The following is a 17693-nucleotide window of genomic DNA, read 5'->3' on the forward strand; positions in this document are numbered from 1 at the left end:
TCACTCTGGTACATGTGCTGTCAGGGACTGAACCCAGGACCTCACACTTGAGAGTCCAATGCTTTATCCACTGTGCCACCTCTCGGACCACCTTTTTTTTTTTTTTCCCAGAGCACTGCTCAGCTCTGGTTTATTTATTTAGTTATTTATTTTCCCTTTTGTTGCCTTTTTTGTTTTTTTATTGTTGTTGTAGTTATTATTGTTGTTATTGATGCCATCGTTGTTAGATAGGACAGAGAGAAATGGAGAGAGAAGGGGAAGACAGGGGAAGAGAAAGATAGACACCTGTGGACCTGCTTCACTGTCTGTGAAGCAACACCCCTGCAGGTGGGGAGCTGGGGGCTCAGCTCTGGTTTATGGTGGTGCAAGGGATTGAACCCAAGACCTCAGGTGCCTCAGGGATTGAAGTCTTTTATATAACCATTATGCTGTCTCCCTTACTGTATTATCTTGAGCTTGCTTTAACTTTTTTTTTTTCCCCTCCAGGGTTATTGCTGGGCTCGGTGCCTGCACCATGAATCCACCGCTCCTGGAGGCCATTTTCCCCCCTTTTTGTTGCCATTGTTGTTGTAGCCTCGTGGTTATTATTATTGCCATTGTTGATATTGTTCGTTGTTGGACAGGACAGAGAGAAATGGAGAGAGGAGGGGAAGACAGAGAGGGGGAGATAACGATAGACACCTGCAGACCTGCTTCACCGCCTGTGAAGCGACTCCCCTTTAAGTGGGGAGCTGGGGGCTCGAACCGGGATCCTTCCGCCGGTCCCTGCGCTTTGCGCCTCATGCGCTTAACCCACTGCACCACCACCCAACCCCCAACTTTTTTTTATGTGATACTGGGGTCTCCACAGTGCCAAGGTACTGCCTACCTTGGCCCAGTTAAAATAATAATAGTCATAAGATTTATCTATTTACTAAAGAGAAAGCAAAATACAACCAGGGCTTTTCATGTTGTCATAATCAGCACCAGGGACTGATCACAAGGCCTTGTGCCTGCAAGTCCTACCTGCCAACACTGTGCTTTTGCTCCTGTTGCTCAAAAGCTGACCGTAATCCGCTGTCATGTACAGCCTTTTGGACACTTTAATGTCTACTTCTTGTAACTCCACAATTCCAGGAGCTTTACAAGCCAAGTTGACTTCTTTTTTTTTTTTTTTAATTATTTATTCCCTTTTGTTTTTTCTATTGTTGTAGTTATTATTGTCGTCGTTGTTGGATAGGACAGAGAGAAATGGAGAGAGGAGGGGAAGACAGAGGAGAGAAAGATTGACACCTGCAGACCTGTTTGACCGCCTGTGTAGCGACTCCCCTGCAGGTGGGGAGCCGGGGGCTCCAACCAGGATCCTTAACGCTATGGTAAAGTGCCAGGTGTGCTTAACCAGCTGCACTACCGCCTGACTCCCTACAGATTATTTTTAATGGGCTGAGCAGGCAGGACAGTGGTGAAGTGGTAGAGTGCAGGACTTGCAAACACAAGCTAAATTGCTGACACTGAATATGCCAGCGTGGTGGTCTGGTTCCTTCTCTCTCTCCCCTGCTGTCATAAATAGATCATCCTGAAGGCAGCTCCTGCCCCCACCCCCCATCTTCCCTGTTTGCTGTGCGTGTGTGGTCAGGGGCCAGTGCCTAACCTACTGACCATACTGGAGATGGGGCCTGTGGGCCCCTCCGGTCCTGAATCGCAGACTCCACTGCCATTAACTCTCTGCACTGCTCTGGCGGCTACCCCCCAGGCCTGCTCAGGGAAAAAACGGGTTTATTCACCGGGAAGCCTGTCTTGTCTCGCTGGATGGCCACAGCATCCCGCACCCCAGCTGCGAGGCCACAGGCGGGTGGGTGCCAGCGCTGCCCCTGGAGAGGGAGGGCGGCCGGGCAGTCAGTGCAGCTGGCAGGGTCCAGGCCCGCGGCCCGCCCGCCGGCGGGGACAAAGCGGCTCTGAGCCGCCTCTCAATGGGCGCCTGTGTCCCCGAGTGGGGGTGGGGCGACTCCGGCCTCCGCTCCCCCCCACCCCGCGGAAGCCCCGGCCGGGCTCTGTCCCCACCCCTACCACCCCCCGGGGTCAACCCACGTGCCTGGGCCGCGCGCTGGCCCTGGACCCGGGTTCTAGGTCCCACGCAGCTATTGGGCCCGGGGGGCGCGGGGCGGGGCGGGGCGAGCGCCGTGGGGGCGCGCGGGGCAGCCTGGTGGTGGCGCCGCCCCGGGGGCGGGTGGAGCGGAGCGGGAGCCTGGCGGCGGGCTGGGCGGCTGCAGCTCTGGCCCGCGGGCTCCGTGCTGCGGTCCATCCACGGCGGCCGGACTCCGGCCAGTCGCTCCCCGCTATGCAGCTCGCAGGGCTCCGCGGGGCCGCGCCGCTCGCCGCCGTCGCCCTGCTGGTGCTGGGGGCGCCCCTGGGTAAGCTGGGGGTAGGGGGCGACCCGGAGGCTGGGGCGGGGGTGGCGCGGTGCGGCGCGGTGCGGCGCGGCGCTGGAGGCCTACGCCGGGGTGCAGGGTCAGCTCTGGCAGAGCCGAATCCTTTGGGATTCGGGGATCCCGGGAGTGGAGAGAGACGGGGTCGCAACTCCCAGTTTCCGGGAGCCAGTGGGCTGGTGACCCCTCCCACGGAGACCGGGAGCTGGCCTCGAGCCGCGGGGTAACCACCCCCCCACGCCCCGCAGCGCTGGCCAGCCAGGACTGCTTGTGGTACCTGGACCGCAACGGCTCCTGGCATCCGGGCTTCGACTGCGAGTTCTTGACCTTCTGCTGCGGGACCTGCTACCAGCGCTACTGCTGCCGGGACGTGACCTTGCTCATCACCGAGAGGCAACAGAAGCACTGCCTGGCCTTCAGGTGGGCTCCGGCCGCCCGCGCCTCTCACGAACCGGGGCTCCCTCACCCACTGCGGGCGGCGGGGGTTCCAGGGAAGGCGGATCGTTTACCCTCGGGGCTGGGCCCAGGTGGGCTCTCAGGCGTCTTCTGCTGCCCTGGCCTCGGTCCTGGTGGAGCCAAGGAGGGTGCAGGATCAGCGCGCAGACAGAAGTGTGGCTTTGCAGGGGGAGCTCAGGCAGTTGGGGGTCAGGTTTTGATTCCCGGGTCCACTGAACCAGAGCTGTGTCATGTTGGGTCTCTGAGTCTTCTTCATCAAGTAGGGGAGCCCAGAGTAGCGGTTCAGGCTTCTATATGAAGGGGGCCGCTAATCTATACAGACAGACAGGACCGGACCCTGTGCTTGAAGTGGAAGTTGGAAAAAAAAAGTCCCCTTATGTCTTATTCCCCTCTCAAGGATAAAGTGTAAGTCCGACCAGTGAAGCTGTGGGTACAGGTGCCTCTCAAAGTGGGGTGCACACTCCAGATCCCAGCATGCCTCAGGCAGCAGAGCCTGCTGGGAGGCAGAGGTCCCCTAAGATCTCCTCCACAGGGATTGGGCACAGCCCCACCAGGAGCCCCCAAGTCTCAGCCCGCCGTGGCCCCCTGCTGGCCAGGAGTTGGAGGGCACAGTTTATGGCCCCCAGATAGGCCATAATGATGGAAGGTGAGAAGACCTGTTCTTTGTCTCAAGTCCCAAGACCATAGCAGGCATCGCCTCCGCTGTGATCCTCTTTGTGGCGGTGGTCACCACCACCATCTGCTGCTTCCTCTGTTCCTGCTGCTACCTGTACCGCCGGCGCCAGCAGCTGCAGAGCCCCTTCGAAGGTACAGGGGTGGGGGTGGGGGATGGGACCACTACACAGACGGGTGCTGAACCCTGTGACACACATGCAGCTGAGCCCCACTGAGGCACCAGGGAATTCAAGGGCATGTGCTTCAGTGTACATACGCCTGCCAGCAGTGTGGCTTTGTGGGGGAAGCTCAGGGAGGCGAGCATCAGGGTTTGATTCCCGGGCCCACTGGACCAGAGCTGTGTGATGCTGGGTCCCTAGCTGAGCACAGACCAAGGCTCTGTAGACATCAAACCATGTGGACGTGCATGCTTGTGACAACTACCATGTCACGGAGAGCCACCTGTCACAGTGCCTGCACACGCCTCTCAGCTGGCAACGGGGAGCATGAACTAAGGGGCTCGAGATCTGATGGAACGTGTCAGCATGTGGGTGTGGGACTGTGTGTGGACCCACAAGCACTGAACACAGGATGGTGACACCATATGGGAGAGCCCTGTAGGAGCACTCGCTTGGTGGGGCCCACTGGGTGATGACAGGCAGGCCTGAAGCTGTTCTCTTTGCCTGAGTGGACTGTCCCCTAGGCCACACCCATGCGGCCTCTGCATCTGGCTGAGAAATGTGAGCAGGCTGAGCACAGACTGGCCACGGTGTCCAGAAGATGAGGCAGGAGCATCCCAGGGTGCTTCCCAAGGTCTAGGCAGAGGAGCCCTTCCATGGAGACAGTCCATGGAATCCTGACCTCTTCCCCCCCACCCAGGCCAGGAGATTCCCATGACTGGCATCCCGGTACAGCCCATGTACCCATACCCCCAGGACCCCAAAGCTGGCCCTTCATCCGCACAGCCTGGCTTCATGTACCCACCTAGTGGTCCTGCTCCCCAGTATCCACTCTACCCGGCTGGGCCGCCCATCTACAACACTACAGGTGAGTAAGCAGCAGAGTGGAGGGTGTCCTCTCACTCCCTCCTGCCCCACCCCTGCCCTGAGACCCTCACCCAGCTGCCTCTTCCAGCTGGAAGACCTCCAGGCTGACTTTGCTTGTTGATTTATTTATTCATTTATTTGAGAGAGTGAGAGAGAACCAGAGCATCACTCTGGCACATGCGATCCACACTGAACTCAGGACCTCATAGTTGAAAACCCCTTGCTTTATCCACTGCACACCTCCCTGGCCTCCAGCTGCCTCTTTCCCATAGGGCCTGCTTGCTCCAGGGCTGCGGGGAGGGGGGTGTCACTTTCTCCCGCCACTACCACCCCTCACCCTGTGTTCTTGGCTTTCAGCTCCTCCCCCTTACATGCCACCACAAGCCTCCTACCCTGGAGCCTGAGGAGTCAGCTGGTCTCTGCTGCCTCTTCAGTGATGCCCACCTGCATCAGCGTCTGGCCCTGGGGGTGGGCAGGGGCTCTCCTCACCAGGCCCTGGGTCTTCCTGGGGATGGAGCCTGAGGCACGTGCAACAGGAGCTGATCTGGGACATGACAGTGACTGAGGGCTGGACAGGTGGGGTGAGGACCAGTGAACTGTGTCCTTAGGGTCAAGGTGGGGACAGGGCACCTGTTTTCAGGCACCCCTCCTGTGTGCTGCACCCCTGGGCTGGGGAGGACCGGAAGGGGAGAAGAATTGCCTTTGGAGTCTGCAGGAACTCTCTTCCAAGCCAGGCTCCCATCTGATGGATTAAAACTGTAAAGGTGTGACTCCTAGTGGTGATGTCATTGGGCTCATCTGCACCTCCCAGCAGCTCTGTCCTTGGCTGCAGAACATAGCCTGCACCCAGGGTTGTGGGCATGGAAGGAAGATGTGTGCTCTACCACCCCCACCCCCACCCCCACCCCCACTGCTGGGCGTGCTTAGATCACAGAGCTCCACCACTGTGTGGCGTTGCATGTCACCAAAAGTCTCCAAGGCTCCTGCCTCAGTTTCTCCATGTGTGGAAGGGGAGCACTGCCTTAGGGCCACTGGGAGGTTGCCATTCTGCCCTTCCTCCTGTCCCAGGGCTTTGTCTGGTGCCTCACTCATCCAGGGACGCAGGACAGTAGCTCCCCCCAGCCCATCCCCAATTTGGTACTTGACTGAGCCAGGCACTGTGAGGCATGACTAGCCCCCCATGTACTGCAAGGGACTGTGTGGGGGGGGAGCAGTTGGCCCCTTTGCCTTCCTGTCTGAGAAGGGTCTTGTGCTCCCAAGGTCTTGCTTAGTGACAGGTCCAGGGAAGAAATGTTGACCTTTAATTTAGGCCCCTTCTCGAGGCATCCCCTGTGCTGAGCCCTACTCCCCACACCTTCCTCATTGAGCTCCTTTTCCTGCCCCTCGGCTTCTTCCCAGGCCCGGCCACTCACATGATTTAGGGGCCTGGGGAGAAGAAGCTGGGGAGCAGAGCTCAGTCCTGATATCACCTCCTCTCAGCCCAGTGGACTCTCCAGGATCCACCTTCTCTCTCCAGGAGAATGTGGCCCTGGAGGTGATGCAGTGGGCAAGACACAGGGCCCTCAGGCATGGGGTCCCGAGTTCACTCCACACGTCGCACGTGTCAGAGATGCTCTACTTCTCGGTCCCTCGCTCATGGATAAAAGGTGGGAGTGGGACTACAGGGCCTCCAGTTCCTGCCCATAGGCTCTGCCTTCTCCAGAGAGAGGGTCACCCAGCCCTGGGAGGTCTTAGCCCATCTTCTTTGTGCTACTGAAGTTTAGAGAAGGAGGAAGCCTGTGGATAAAGCTCCTGTGTTTCCCTAAGAAGCGGGTGTGGGGAGTCAGGCGGTAGCATAGTGGGTTAAGCGCACATGGCGCAAAGCACAAGGACCAGTGTAAGGATCCCGGGTCAAGCCCCCGGCTCCCCACCTGCAGGGGAGTCACTTCACAGGCGGTGAAACAGGTCTGCAAGTATCTATCTTTCTCTCCCCCTCTCTGTCTTCCCCTCCTCTCTCCATTTCTCTCTGTTCTAACGACAACATCATCAACAATAAAAAAAAGGGAAAATAAATAAATATAAAAAAATTATTTAAAAAATAAGTGGAGTGTGAAGGTGCGCCCACCAGGAGGCAAGAGCAAGTTAGTCCATATCACAGCACCCCCAGCCCAGGACTGCCCCCTTCCAACCTCTGCTGCCTGTCAGCTCAACAAAGCAGGCAGGGGGCATTGAGGGCGGAGGTCTGGGACAGCAGGACAGTTCAGCTGAATGCGGGGAGCAGACCCCCAAGGGCGGGGGGTGCTGAAGCAGAGACAGACCTGGAGGGACAGGGTAACCAGCACGTGGGGTGTGAGGAAGGGTAGAGCAGATACAGCTGGGCCCTAGGCTAGGTAGGGCCCGTTAAGGACGGATGGGCAACCCAGGAGGGCACTTGTTGCGAGGCTGGTTTGAAGACTGCTGGTGCCCACGGACCTGCAGAGCAGAAGTCACCGTCTACTGTCCCCAAGCAACTCAGCTGGGGGGGTGGGATGGATGGAGATGAAGCCTGGAGCGCCTGCGTCTAGGATGGGCAGGAGACCTGGGTTTGAATCCACACTCATCAGCTTGCTTAAACTCCCTTTGAATCTCATTTCGTCCTTGTAAGGGGCGGGGGTGGGGTGGACCGGTGGTGGTGGTCAGGGGAGATTCTTTCCAGCCTCGTCCCCGCCGCCGCCTAGGGGCTCACTGGGCAGAGAGGCTGCTGGGTGGCTAACTGCTACCCACCCCGCTTAGTTCAGCAGGTTTCTGGGCGCGTGCGCCGACTCAGCACCCCAGTTTCACCCCCAGGCAGTGGGGTTGGCGCTCCCCGCGCGGAGAGGGAACCTGGGGCACCGTCTGCCCCGAGGGGGCGCTGCGCCCTTGCGTCGGCCTCCCAAGTTGCCAGAGGCTGGTGACGTCATGCCGGGCGGGGTCCACCGGGAGAGGGCGGGGCGCTGCCCTGGTTGCTTGTGGACAGCACAAAGTAACTTGCCCCACTCTGGCTAAACACTTAAGTTTGGTAGAAAGGGCTCTTTAAAAAAATTTTTTTTAATTTTTATTTATTTGTCCTTGTTATAGTTATTGTTGTTGTTGATGTCGTCGTTGTTAGATAGGGCAGAAAGAAAATGGAGAGAGGAGGGGAAGACAGAGAGGGGGAGAGAAAGACACCTGCAGACCTGCTTCACTCCTCTGCAGGTGGGGAGCCGGGGCTCGAATCGGGGGCTTGAATCGGGGGCTCGAATCGGGATCCTTAAGCCTGCCCTGCGCTTTGTGCCACATGCGCTTAACCTGCTGTGCTACCACCCGACTCACTGTAGAAAGGGCTCTTAAAGTAACAGACTCTCACAAGGTGGTGGTGGTGGTGGGGTGTGCTTCGGGCTCGGTTAGCCCGCGGTGTTGCAGCTTGGTGCGGGTGTTACAGATGCAGTGCAGGGCGGGAGAGCTGGGCTGTGTGGCTACAGCCTTAGGTCTGACTTCTCTGGGCCTCCAGTTACCTGCAGAGTACACACAGCCCTGCCACTCACCTGAGGTGCAGGCAGTGCTGCACCCACAGTGCAGGTTCCAGAACCGAGCTGGACCTGGCTCCGCTAAGCCCTCGGGGGCTCAGGGTGGGGGCGGGGGCAGCGTGTCTTCCCTCTGCTGGGCCAGTCTTAGCTTCCTGAGGTGCAGAAGTGGAGGACTCCGGAGACCTGAGAGGCCTGTGGTCTGAGCCTCACTCCACGGCCAGCCTGTTTCTGTCTACACCTGCAGAGCTGGCAACACCCCGGGTGTGTTGTGCACAAAAGCCTGTCAGCTCCTTGCTGCCCACGCCACCAGGGAGCTTGAAGATGCTTTGGAAAGTGTCCCCCGGGGGTGGGGGAGGTGGCGTAATAGTTATGCAAAGAAACTCTCATGCCTGAGGCTTCAAGGTCCCAGGTTCAATTCCCAGCACCACTATAAGTAGAGGTGAGCAGTGCTCTGGGAAAGAAAGGCAGGCAGGTGAAAGAAAAGAAAAAAAAAGAAAGAAAAAGAAAGTCCACCCAGTGTATGGGGAGGGGCAGAGGTGGGGTGGGCAAGTAGGGGGGCAGCATCGATGAACACACAGGTGTGGGTACTATACCCCAGTGGTCCCCCCACTTGTCTGCCGGTCTCTCTGGGTGCTAGGCTGCAGAGAGCAGCTGGCCCAGAGCCCAGGGTGGGAAGAGTCCTGGGCTGAGTGTCTGGGGAACATGCCTAATATAGCCATCCTGGCTGGCTCCATGGCCTGCCACCTACAGAGGGATGCCCCACTAGTGCCTCCAGGAGCGGAGCCTCTACTCAGGGCTCAGGTGCTCCCCGATACTGGCTCTGGCTCACCCGATACTGGGTGTGCACTTGGTCTGTGAGAGTCGGTGTTTCCCAAATCTTCCCTGGAGCCCAGAGTGAGCACCAGGTCCCTCGATGAAGCATTGTCACTCCTATCAGCTAAGGGCTTGTATATATTATCAAAATCTTATGGAAAAACAGGTCCACAGCTATTTATACAAGAGCAGGTGGGTGTGAGGGAAATGTCTGCTTTGGCATCAAACCCCTAGGTCCAGCTGCTGCCTGACCTTCTCCCTCTGCAGCCCACTCCCCACCAGGCAGTCTGGGCCAGCCACCTCGCCACATCCTCTGACAAGACCAGGAGACGTTGGGGGGCCCCTCAGCCCCTCTTCTCTCAGGGCCTCCATCTTCTGCCTCTGCCCCAGCAGGGAACCACTTCCCCTCAGCCTTGCCCATAGGGCTCCTCAGAAGCCTGGATCCTGGCCCTGTGGGCAGCAGGCTGAGGTGGCTGTATGGCCGCCGTGGGGCCTCTTTCTGGGATCATAGGCCTTGCTCTGTGGGCCCAACCTGCCAGCTTCGACCTTCAGCTCACTGGACTCTTCTGGTCCAGAAGTCCTGGCTTCAGAATCACAAAGAAACTGGTGCGGAGCCTCAGGGACAAGAAAAGGGGTGTGAGGTGGATGAGGTGGCCTCCTGGCATGGCTCAGGCCTCTGGCTCTCCCGCGGCAGAAGAGGGGTGTCCACAGCAGGGGGGGCAGGCGAGCGGGGGGGTTACTGTGCAGTGCCCGGTGGCTGGTCCTACTGAAGCAGTTTGGGCACCTCCACCTGTGGGGGTCAGAGAGGAGATGAGTTAGAGGGTCAGCCAGGAGCCTGGAGTGGTGTCTCACCTCCCTTCTTTCTGGAAGGGGTGGCCCCCAAGCCCCTTGGCTTGTGTCTGCTGAGTGACTGAATGAGGCTACCCTTGTCTACAGAAGCAGGGTGTCACCAGCTGGCCACTGGGATTACAACCAAGGTGGCTCTTCTCTCTCAGTGTCTGCTTCCAAATGATGTGGGAGGTGAACTGTCACCAGCCTGGCAGCTGAGCACAAACTGGAACCCCGGGAGGTAGGGCTGGCTCTCCTGTCCCTGACACTGGGTCCTTCCTGAGGGCTGGGTTTCTCATAGGCCGGAAGGAAGAACCCAGTAAATAAAGTAGAGCTGATTTGTGCTTGGGGGAAGAGGAAGGAAGGGCTGGATATGCAACTACTGAGCAGAGGCTGAAAGAGTGGAGAGCTGAGTCCCCTCAGGAAAGCCTCTGGGTACCTGCAGTCCCACACAGCCCCCCCCCCCAAGCCTCTGCACACACATTTTTTTGCCACCCCCACCCATTCCTCCAGGCCCCCACCAGCCCCAGTCCTGCTGACCCCAGTCTACACCACTTAGCTATTTACCATTTTTTAAATTTATTTATTTTACTTGTTACAATTAAGATAATAAACTCAGGTGAGGCGGAGAGGAGAGGAAGAGAGCCCAGAATACCATTCCAGGGTATGTGTTGCTGGGAACAGAATCAGGGACCTCAGGCATGAAAAGTCAGTGTTCTACCAATTGAGCTTTGTCCTCAGTTGAAAGAATTACCTTCTTAAGGGTAATCGGGCGGTGGCGCAGCAGGTTAAGTGCACATGGTGCAAAGTGCAAGGACCAGCGTAAGGATCCTGGTTCGAGCCCCTGGCTCCCCACCTGCAGCGGAGTCACTTCACAAGTGGTGAAGCAGGTCTGCAGGTGTTTATTTTTCTCTCCTCCTCTGTGTCTTCCCCGCCTCTCTCCATTTCTCTCTATCCTATCCAACAACAACAACATCAATAACAACAACAAGGGCAACAAAAAAGAATAAATAAATTTTTCTCCCTACTTTTTAAAAATTTTAAAAAATATTTTATTTATTTTTCCTTTTTGTTGCCCTTGTTTTTTATTGTTGTTGTAGTTATTATTGTTGTTGTCATCATTGTTGGACAGGACAGAGAGAAATGGAGAGAGGAGGGTAAGACAGAGAGGGGGAGAGAAAGACAGACACCTGCAGACCTGCTTCACCACTTGTGAAGTGACTCCCTACAGGTGGAGAGCCGGAGGCTCGAACCGGGATCCTTACGCGGTCCTTGCGCTTTGTGCCACATGCGTTTAACCCATTGTGCTACCGCCCGACTCCCATACATATATTTTTTTTTAAAAAAAGAGCTACCTTCTTATTTATTTTCAGATGGAGACAGAGAGGCAGAGAGTAAAAGAGAGCACAGAACCGAGGCTTCCTTCTGTGTGGTAGGGTCTGGGCTTGAACCTGGGTCACTCACACGGCAAAGCAGAACACTAGCCAAGTGAGCTACTTCACTGATCTACTTATTATTTTTTTTTCTAAAAGAAACACAGAAGAAAGAAGGAAAGGAGGAGGGCATCAGCTGGTAGCGCAGAGGGTTAAGTGCACATGGCAAAGCGCAAGGACCGGCATAAGGATCCTGGTTCAGGCCCCCAGCTCCCCACCTGCAGGGGAGTCGCCTCACAGGCAGTGAAGCAGATCTGTAGGTGTCTATCTTTCTTTTCCCCTCCTCTCTTGATTTCTCTTTGTCCTATCCAACAACAACAACATCAGTAACAACAACAATAACCACAACGATAAGACAGCAGGAGGAAAAATTAATAAATAAAGATAAATAAAATATTTTTAAAAGAAGGGAGAAAAAAAGAAAGAAATTTTAGGACGTAGTATCCAAGAAGTGCCTTGCTTTGCCAAACTCATGACCCAGGCTTCAGTGCTTGACATACCATGTGGAAGCACCATAGCTCAGGGGAAGCTTTGGTGCTGTGGTGTCTCTCTCTCTTCCTCTGTCTCTCTTTACTTTTATTTATATATTTATTTACCAAAGCACTGCTCAGCCCTGGTATATGGTGGTGCAAGGGGATTGAACCTGGGACCTCAGATCCTCAGGTATGAGAGTTTCATGAGAGTCATAACCATTATGCTACCTCCCTCCCCACCCTCTCCCTCTCTCTGTGTATCTCTATCTGAAAAAATCAGTCTAGAGCAGTGAAACCCCAGCAATGGCAAAGAGCATTTTAATCTTTTAAATGATATATTTATCCCCCCCCCCCGTTGCCACCATAGTTATACTTGGAGCTTGGTGTCTGCATGATGGATCCACTGATCCTGGAGGCCTTTTATTATTTTTATTTTCATTATTTTTGATAGGACTGAGAGAAATTAAGGGGGGAGACAGAGAGAGAAATATACTATTTATAAGCTTTTAAATATTTATTATTGGATAGAGACAGAAATTGACAGGGGAGGAGGAGACAGGGAGAGAAACAGAGAGACTCCTGAATCCTGCTTCACCACTTATGAAGCTTTCCTTCTGCAGGTGGGAACCAGGTGCTTGATTGACGCCAGGCCCTTGACTATTTTAAAGTGTATGCTTAACCAGGTGTGCAACCACCTGGCCACCTTTATAAACCTTGTTTCAAAAAAATTATCTTTATTGGATAGACACAGCCAGAAATCGAGAAGGAAGGAGGAGATATATATGTATAGAGAGACAGAGACACCTGCAGCCCTGCTTCACCATTGGCAAAGATTTCCCCCTGCAGGTGGGAACCGGGGGCTCCAACTGGGATCCTTATGCATTATAACATGTGCGCTCAGGTGGCCACCACCCCGCCTGAGAGAGGTAACATCTACAACACTGCCTCGTCGCTGGTGATGCTTCCCCCCATTTGGGTGGGAAGCCAGGGCTTGAACCCAGGTCCTTGAGCACTGTAACGTACAAGCTCAGCCAAGTTCACCACCACTTGGCCCCTAAAACTATTTTCATGAGCGTGAGCCAGAGTTAAGGGAGAGACCAGAAAAAGAGCTCAGCAAGCAATTTCGTGGCGCAGGGAACTGAGCCTGGGGGTGGGCCTCTGGCGCTAACACACTCACCTTCTTGAGCTGCTTGAGGTTGCTGGAGCGGATGGCGGCCAGCAGCTGGTCGCGGGAGTTCTTCTCCTGGGCGGGGAGGGCCTTGTCGCCCATCTTCCTCTGGGTGGCAGGCGAGAGGGAGTTCTTCAAGTTCTCCACGATGAGCGGCGGGGCCAGCGGAGGGGGTGGCGGAGGCGGGGCCGCCGGGGTGACCCCTTTCTTGGGCGAGTTCTTGGCGGGCGCCTTGGGCGAGGGCTGCGGCGAGGCCTGCGGGGAGATGCGGGGCAGGGCGGGGGCCTTGGGCGGCTGCAGCGTCCCTTGGGCCTCCAGGGCCTGGCGTTGCTCCTGCAGCCGCCGCTGGCGCTGCTTGTCCATGTTGCGGCTGAGCAGGTTGGTGACGGTCATGCGCGGCCCGGCCAGCTCGAAGTGGTAGCCCAGCTTGAGCAGCGTGCTGTTGTCCTTGAGCAGCTTGGCGATCTCCATCTCCGTCTTGCCGCCGCAGATGTGCCGCTGGTTGTGGAAGCGCAGCTCGGTCAGCGTGGAGTTCTGCAGCAGCGCCCGAAAGATGGCCAGGATGCCCTTGCCCGTGATGTGGTTGGAGTCCAGGTTCAGGCTGGTGATGGTCTTGTTGGCCTTGAGCATGAGCGCGATGGCGAAGGCCACGTGGTCGTCGGCGCGCGTGTTGGCCAGCGCGAACACCTTGACCACGCTGTTGAACTCCAGGGCCTCGGTGAAGCGCACCAGGATCTCGGTGGTGATGCAGTCCGAGTTGTTCACGTTCACCTCCGTCATCTCGGGGTCGTTGTTCCGCACCTTCTCCAGCGGCTCGTCGAAGATGCTGGGGGCCGCTTCCTCCTCCGCCTTGGGGGCCACTCCCGGGGCTTGCTTGGACTTGCTGTCTTCTTTCGCTGCCTTCTCGCTTGGAGGCGCTTTCTCTGGGGCCTTTTCGTCCTCCCTTTTGGTCTCGGCGCTCCTTCTCTTCACCTGCTCCTCCTCCTTCTTTTTCACATCCGAGCTCCCCCTGGCTGTCTTCACCTTCTCTTCCTCCTTCCTGGGGTCCCCTGGGGTCTTCCCCGCATCCTCCTTCTTTGCGGTCTCTGTAGTCGTCTCATCTCTCTTCACCCCATCTCTGCCCAAGCCTAAGCTCCTGTCTCTCCCCTTCGTCTCCTTCTTCTCCTCGTCCTTGAGCGGGGCCGCGGCCTTCTCCTCCCCTTTCCCGTCCCGCCCGGCCTCCTTCTTATCCACAGCAGCCCGCACCCGGCCCTTGTCAATGCCCCTGATGATCTTCTCCTCCTTGGGCCTCTCTCCGCTCCGACCGTCAGAAGCCTCCAGATCTTTCGAGAAACTTTTCTTTAAGACACCCTTCCTGGGCTCCTTCCTAATGTCTGAGTCCCGTCGGGGGCCCAAGGACTTCTTGCTGCTGCCCTTGTCCCCTCCGTTCTTGGTATCTGTTTGGGGCTCCACTGGCTTGCTTTCCTAGGAGTTCAGAAATGGAGAACTAGCATGAAGGGCTGACTACAGAGGAAGAGGGGTGAGGATGGGGCAGCCCCTAGTGAGGATGCAGGAGGGGCCTGAGGCCCTCAGCAAACCTCAACTTGGTGGGATCCCACAGGGACATCTATGGTGCTTGCCACAGTTCCTTCCCTAGAGGGTTCCTAACCCAGAACTGCCCTTTTCTGTCCTGAGTGGTTTTTTAAAATTTATTCCCCTCCCTTCTTCTCGATTTTAGTGATTCAGTGCCCTGCTGATCTGCACTGAAATCTGAAGTGAGGAGGAAAAATCACTCACGTTGGTCCTATGACAGTTTTAAATGTTTTTTAAAATCATCATAGATTCCTCTTTTAGTATTTTATTTACTTACTTTTAAAAAATATTTACTTATTTATGCCCTTTTGTTGCCCTTGTAGTTTTATTGTAGTTATTATTGTTGTTGATGTTGTGACCTGCTTTACCGCTTGTGAAGTGACTCCCCTGCAGGTGAGGAGCTGGCTTGGACCGGGATCCTTACCCAGTCCTTGCACTTTGTTCCATGTGCGCTTAACCCGCTGTGCTACCACCCGACTCCCTTTCTTTCATTTTTTAAGATTGTATTTATTAATGAGAAAAATAGGAGGAGAGTGAGAAAGAGCCAGACATTGCTCTGTTATATGTGTTGCTGGGGATTGAACTCCGGGCCTCCTGCATGTGAGTCCAATGCTTTATCAGCTGTGCCATCTCCCAGACCATGTCTCTTTCCATTGCTGCCTCTGTGTTCCTGTCTATTATGTACCTATCTTGATTGCCGAGCTTTTGGTGCCCCCTGCCATTCTTTTATTTTTTATTATAAATTTTTTAAAGATTTTATTTATTTATTAATGAGAAAGATAGAAGAAGAAAGAGAAAGAGCCAGACATCACTCTGGTACATGTGCTGCTGGGGACTGAACTCAGGACCTCATGCTTGAGAGTCTAGTTCCTTAGCTACTGCGCCACCTCCCGGACCACCTTTTTTTTTTTTTTTTTTTTACACTTATTTATTTGTTTATTTCCTTTTTGTTGCCCTTGTTGTTTTATTGTTGTTGTTATTGGATAGGACAGAGAGAAATAGAGAGAGCAGGGGAAGACAGAGAGGGGAGAGAAAGACAGACACTTGCAGATCTGCTTCACCGCCTGTGAAGTGACTCCCCTGCAGGTGGGGAGCCAGGGTTCGAACCAGGATCCTTGTGCTTTTACCAGCTGTGCTTTTTACCACCTGCACTTAACCTGCTGCACTACTGCCCAACTCCCGCTCCCTGCCATTCTTACTGCACATCTCTCTGTAGTCCTGGCCCTGTTTCCAAGGATGTAGGCCAGAGATCCTCAACATTGCGATTTTATAGCACATGTGTTTCTGGAGTAAAGAAAACATCAGAGGACTCAGCACAAGGCTGCCAACACATCAGTTAGAGACACTGATGAAGCTGTGACTCGGGAGGTGGCACAGAGGTGAGATGACTGAACTTGCATGAATGAGGTCCTGAGTTTGATCCCCAGCACCACAATATGCTCTGGAGTTCTTCTCCCCCCCTCTCATAAATAAAAAAATTCACAGACATATATTCTGTCACTGTTGTCACATTGAAGTAAGAAGGCATTAGCAAAAGCATAAGGAAAGCAAGAGTAGAATAAAGGACAGACTTCTGCTTTGAAGATGTGTGGCTTTTGGAAAAAGTGACCTTATTTTTATCATAAAATCTCTGTATGTCCCCAGAGGAGCTCTGGAATCCACGGGGTCAATGACCTTTGGGGGGGACCAGCCAGATTTGGGGTCTGAGGGGCTGTGACTCTGTTGGGAGCACACAGACCCAGAGCTGATTCAGGGGGTTGTGGGGGGCAGGTGGTGTGACGACAGGGGTGGGGTGGGGTGGGGACTGTTCCCCCACAGGGGTCCATTTCTTCTCCATGAGTCTGAGCTTTTTTTAAAAAAATACTTATTTCTTTATTGGATAGACACAGCCAGAAACTAAGAGGGAAGGGGGTGATAGACAGGGAGAGAGAGACACCTGCAGCCCTGCTCCACCACTCACGAAGCTTTCCCCCTGCAGGTGGGAACTGGGGACTCGAACCTGGGTCCTTGTGCACTGTAACATGTGCACTCAACCAAGTGCACCACCACTCAGCCCCCTGAGGTTTGTTTTAAGAGAACCTGCACACTTCCTCCTCAGGGAACCCTGTGCACAGCAGAACTGCCTGGATTAGGTGGTGGGTCAGGGGAAAGGGCCCGTGGCATCCCCCCAGGGATGGAGGGGAGGGGGCTGATCCTTGGGGTGGGGAGAGGAAAGGAGAAGCACTCCCAGCCCGCCTCCAGCCCCGTTCTCCCTACCCACCCCCACCACCCAGAGGGAGCCTGTGGAGACTGTTTGTACCTGCACCACACAAATACAGGTCCTTGGGGACCAGCCTGGAGTTTATTTAACAGCAAGAGTCCTTGGCTTCGGCCTAGAATCACAGCACCAGCAGCCAGGGCAAACCCCACCCTCCCCCAGGCTGTGGTGAGCCAGGGCCTCGGAATGCGCTCCTTAGGCCTCTGCTGGCTGGATGGTAACTAAGACCCATGGTAGGGGGGTGGTGGTGGTGATGGAGCTACCAGTGATCATCCCAGGGAACTCTCTGCCAGACCCCACTGGACCCTCTGTGGTTTCCTGTGCCTGGTTTGAAAGGGAGAGGAGGAGAGGCATGTGGGAACAGCAGGTGGCTGAGGACTGAATACCCCAGAGCTGCCCTCAGTGAGGCCTGGGCTCTCCCTCTGCCAGCCTCACCCACGAAGTTCAGAGCGACTGCATCACAGACTCCCAGCTCTATAGGAGGGGGCGGGTCAGGCCCCCAGGGGAGATGCCCTCCCCTCCCCCTGAATGTGCACACTCGAGCCCTCCCTCCCCCCAGGCCTCACTCAGAAGGGAGTGATCATGTAGAGTGTGAACTAGACAGAAAGCAAACCAGAGGCAAAACCAGGTTTTACACTGGACTGTCCCCACCAGCAGCTTCAGAGTCACTGTGACCTTCCCTGACCTTCCTGGGGAACAAAGGTAGCACCCCTCTGTCTGCCCAGTGCCTCTTTCCCAGTAGGGCTCCACCCCGCTCCCCTTCCAACACCCCCCACCAAGCCAGAACTCACTTTCCACACAACACTTCACTCCTCTCCTGACCTCTGACCCCCCAGCCCCCACCTCATTCCTTTGTCTTCCTTCACCCAGAATCACTCCTGGGCCCACCCCAGCTCCCTCTTCACAGGGTCCCAGTTGGCTTGGCCCCACTGTGTGCCCGCTCTGAAAGAGGTGTGCCAACCCTTTAAAAAGAACCTAATGAGAAACAGGCTGTGTGTGTGTGTGTGTGTGTGTGGGGGGGGGTTGATTAATCACCACCGGCCCTCCAAACAGCCAGGAATGATCTGGGCTGAGGTTGAGGCAGT

At 55.5% G+C, this 17693-nt stretch overlaps 2 protein-coding genes across 2 annotated transcripts in view; one reads left to right on the top strand and one right to left on the bottom strand.

Moving 5' to 3' along the window:
• Window positions 1–2139: 2139 nt before the first annotated feature.
• SHISA4 (shisa family member 4) lies at window positions 2140–5331 on the top strand. The gene is made up of 5 exons (XM_007522087.3): window positions 2140–2390; window positions 2654–2825; window positions 3535–3668; window positions 4395–4562; window positions 4919–5331. Exons 1-5 carry the CDS (start codon window positions 2318–2320, stop codon window positions 4963–4965), a joined length of 594 nt encoding a protein of 197 aa, XP_007522149.1. The 5' UTR covers window positions 2140–2317; the 3' UTR covers window positions 4966–5331.
• A 2264-nt stretch (window positions 5332–7595) lies between these two features.
• LMOD1 (leiomodin 1) overlaps window positions 7596–17693 on the bottom strand; it is a 55213-nt gene continuing 45115 nt past the window's right edge. The window contains exons 2-3 of the mRNA XM_007522089.3: window positions 12789–14243; window positions 7596–9667 (exon numbers count right to left, since the gene is read on the bottom strand). Of these exons, the coding sequence (XP_007522151.1) occupies window positions 9641–9667; window positions 12789–14243 (1482 nt within the window). The 3' untranslated portion in view covers window positions 7596–9640. The remainder of the gene's footprint in view (window positions 9668–12788; window positions 14244–17693) is intronic.

This window comes from Erinaceus europaeus, chromosome 19 (assembly GCF_950295315.1).
Source record: "Erinaceus europaeus chromosome 19, mEriEur2.1, whole genome shotgun sequence".
Taxonomy (NCBI): Eukaryota; Metazoa; Chordata; class Mammalia; order Eulipotyphla; family Erinaceidae; genus Erinaceus; species Erinaceus europaeus.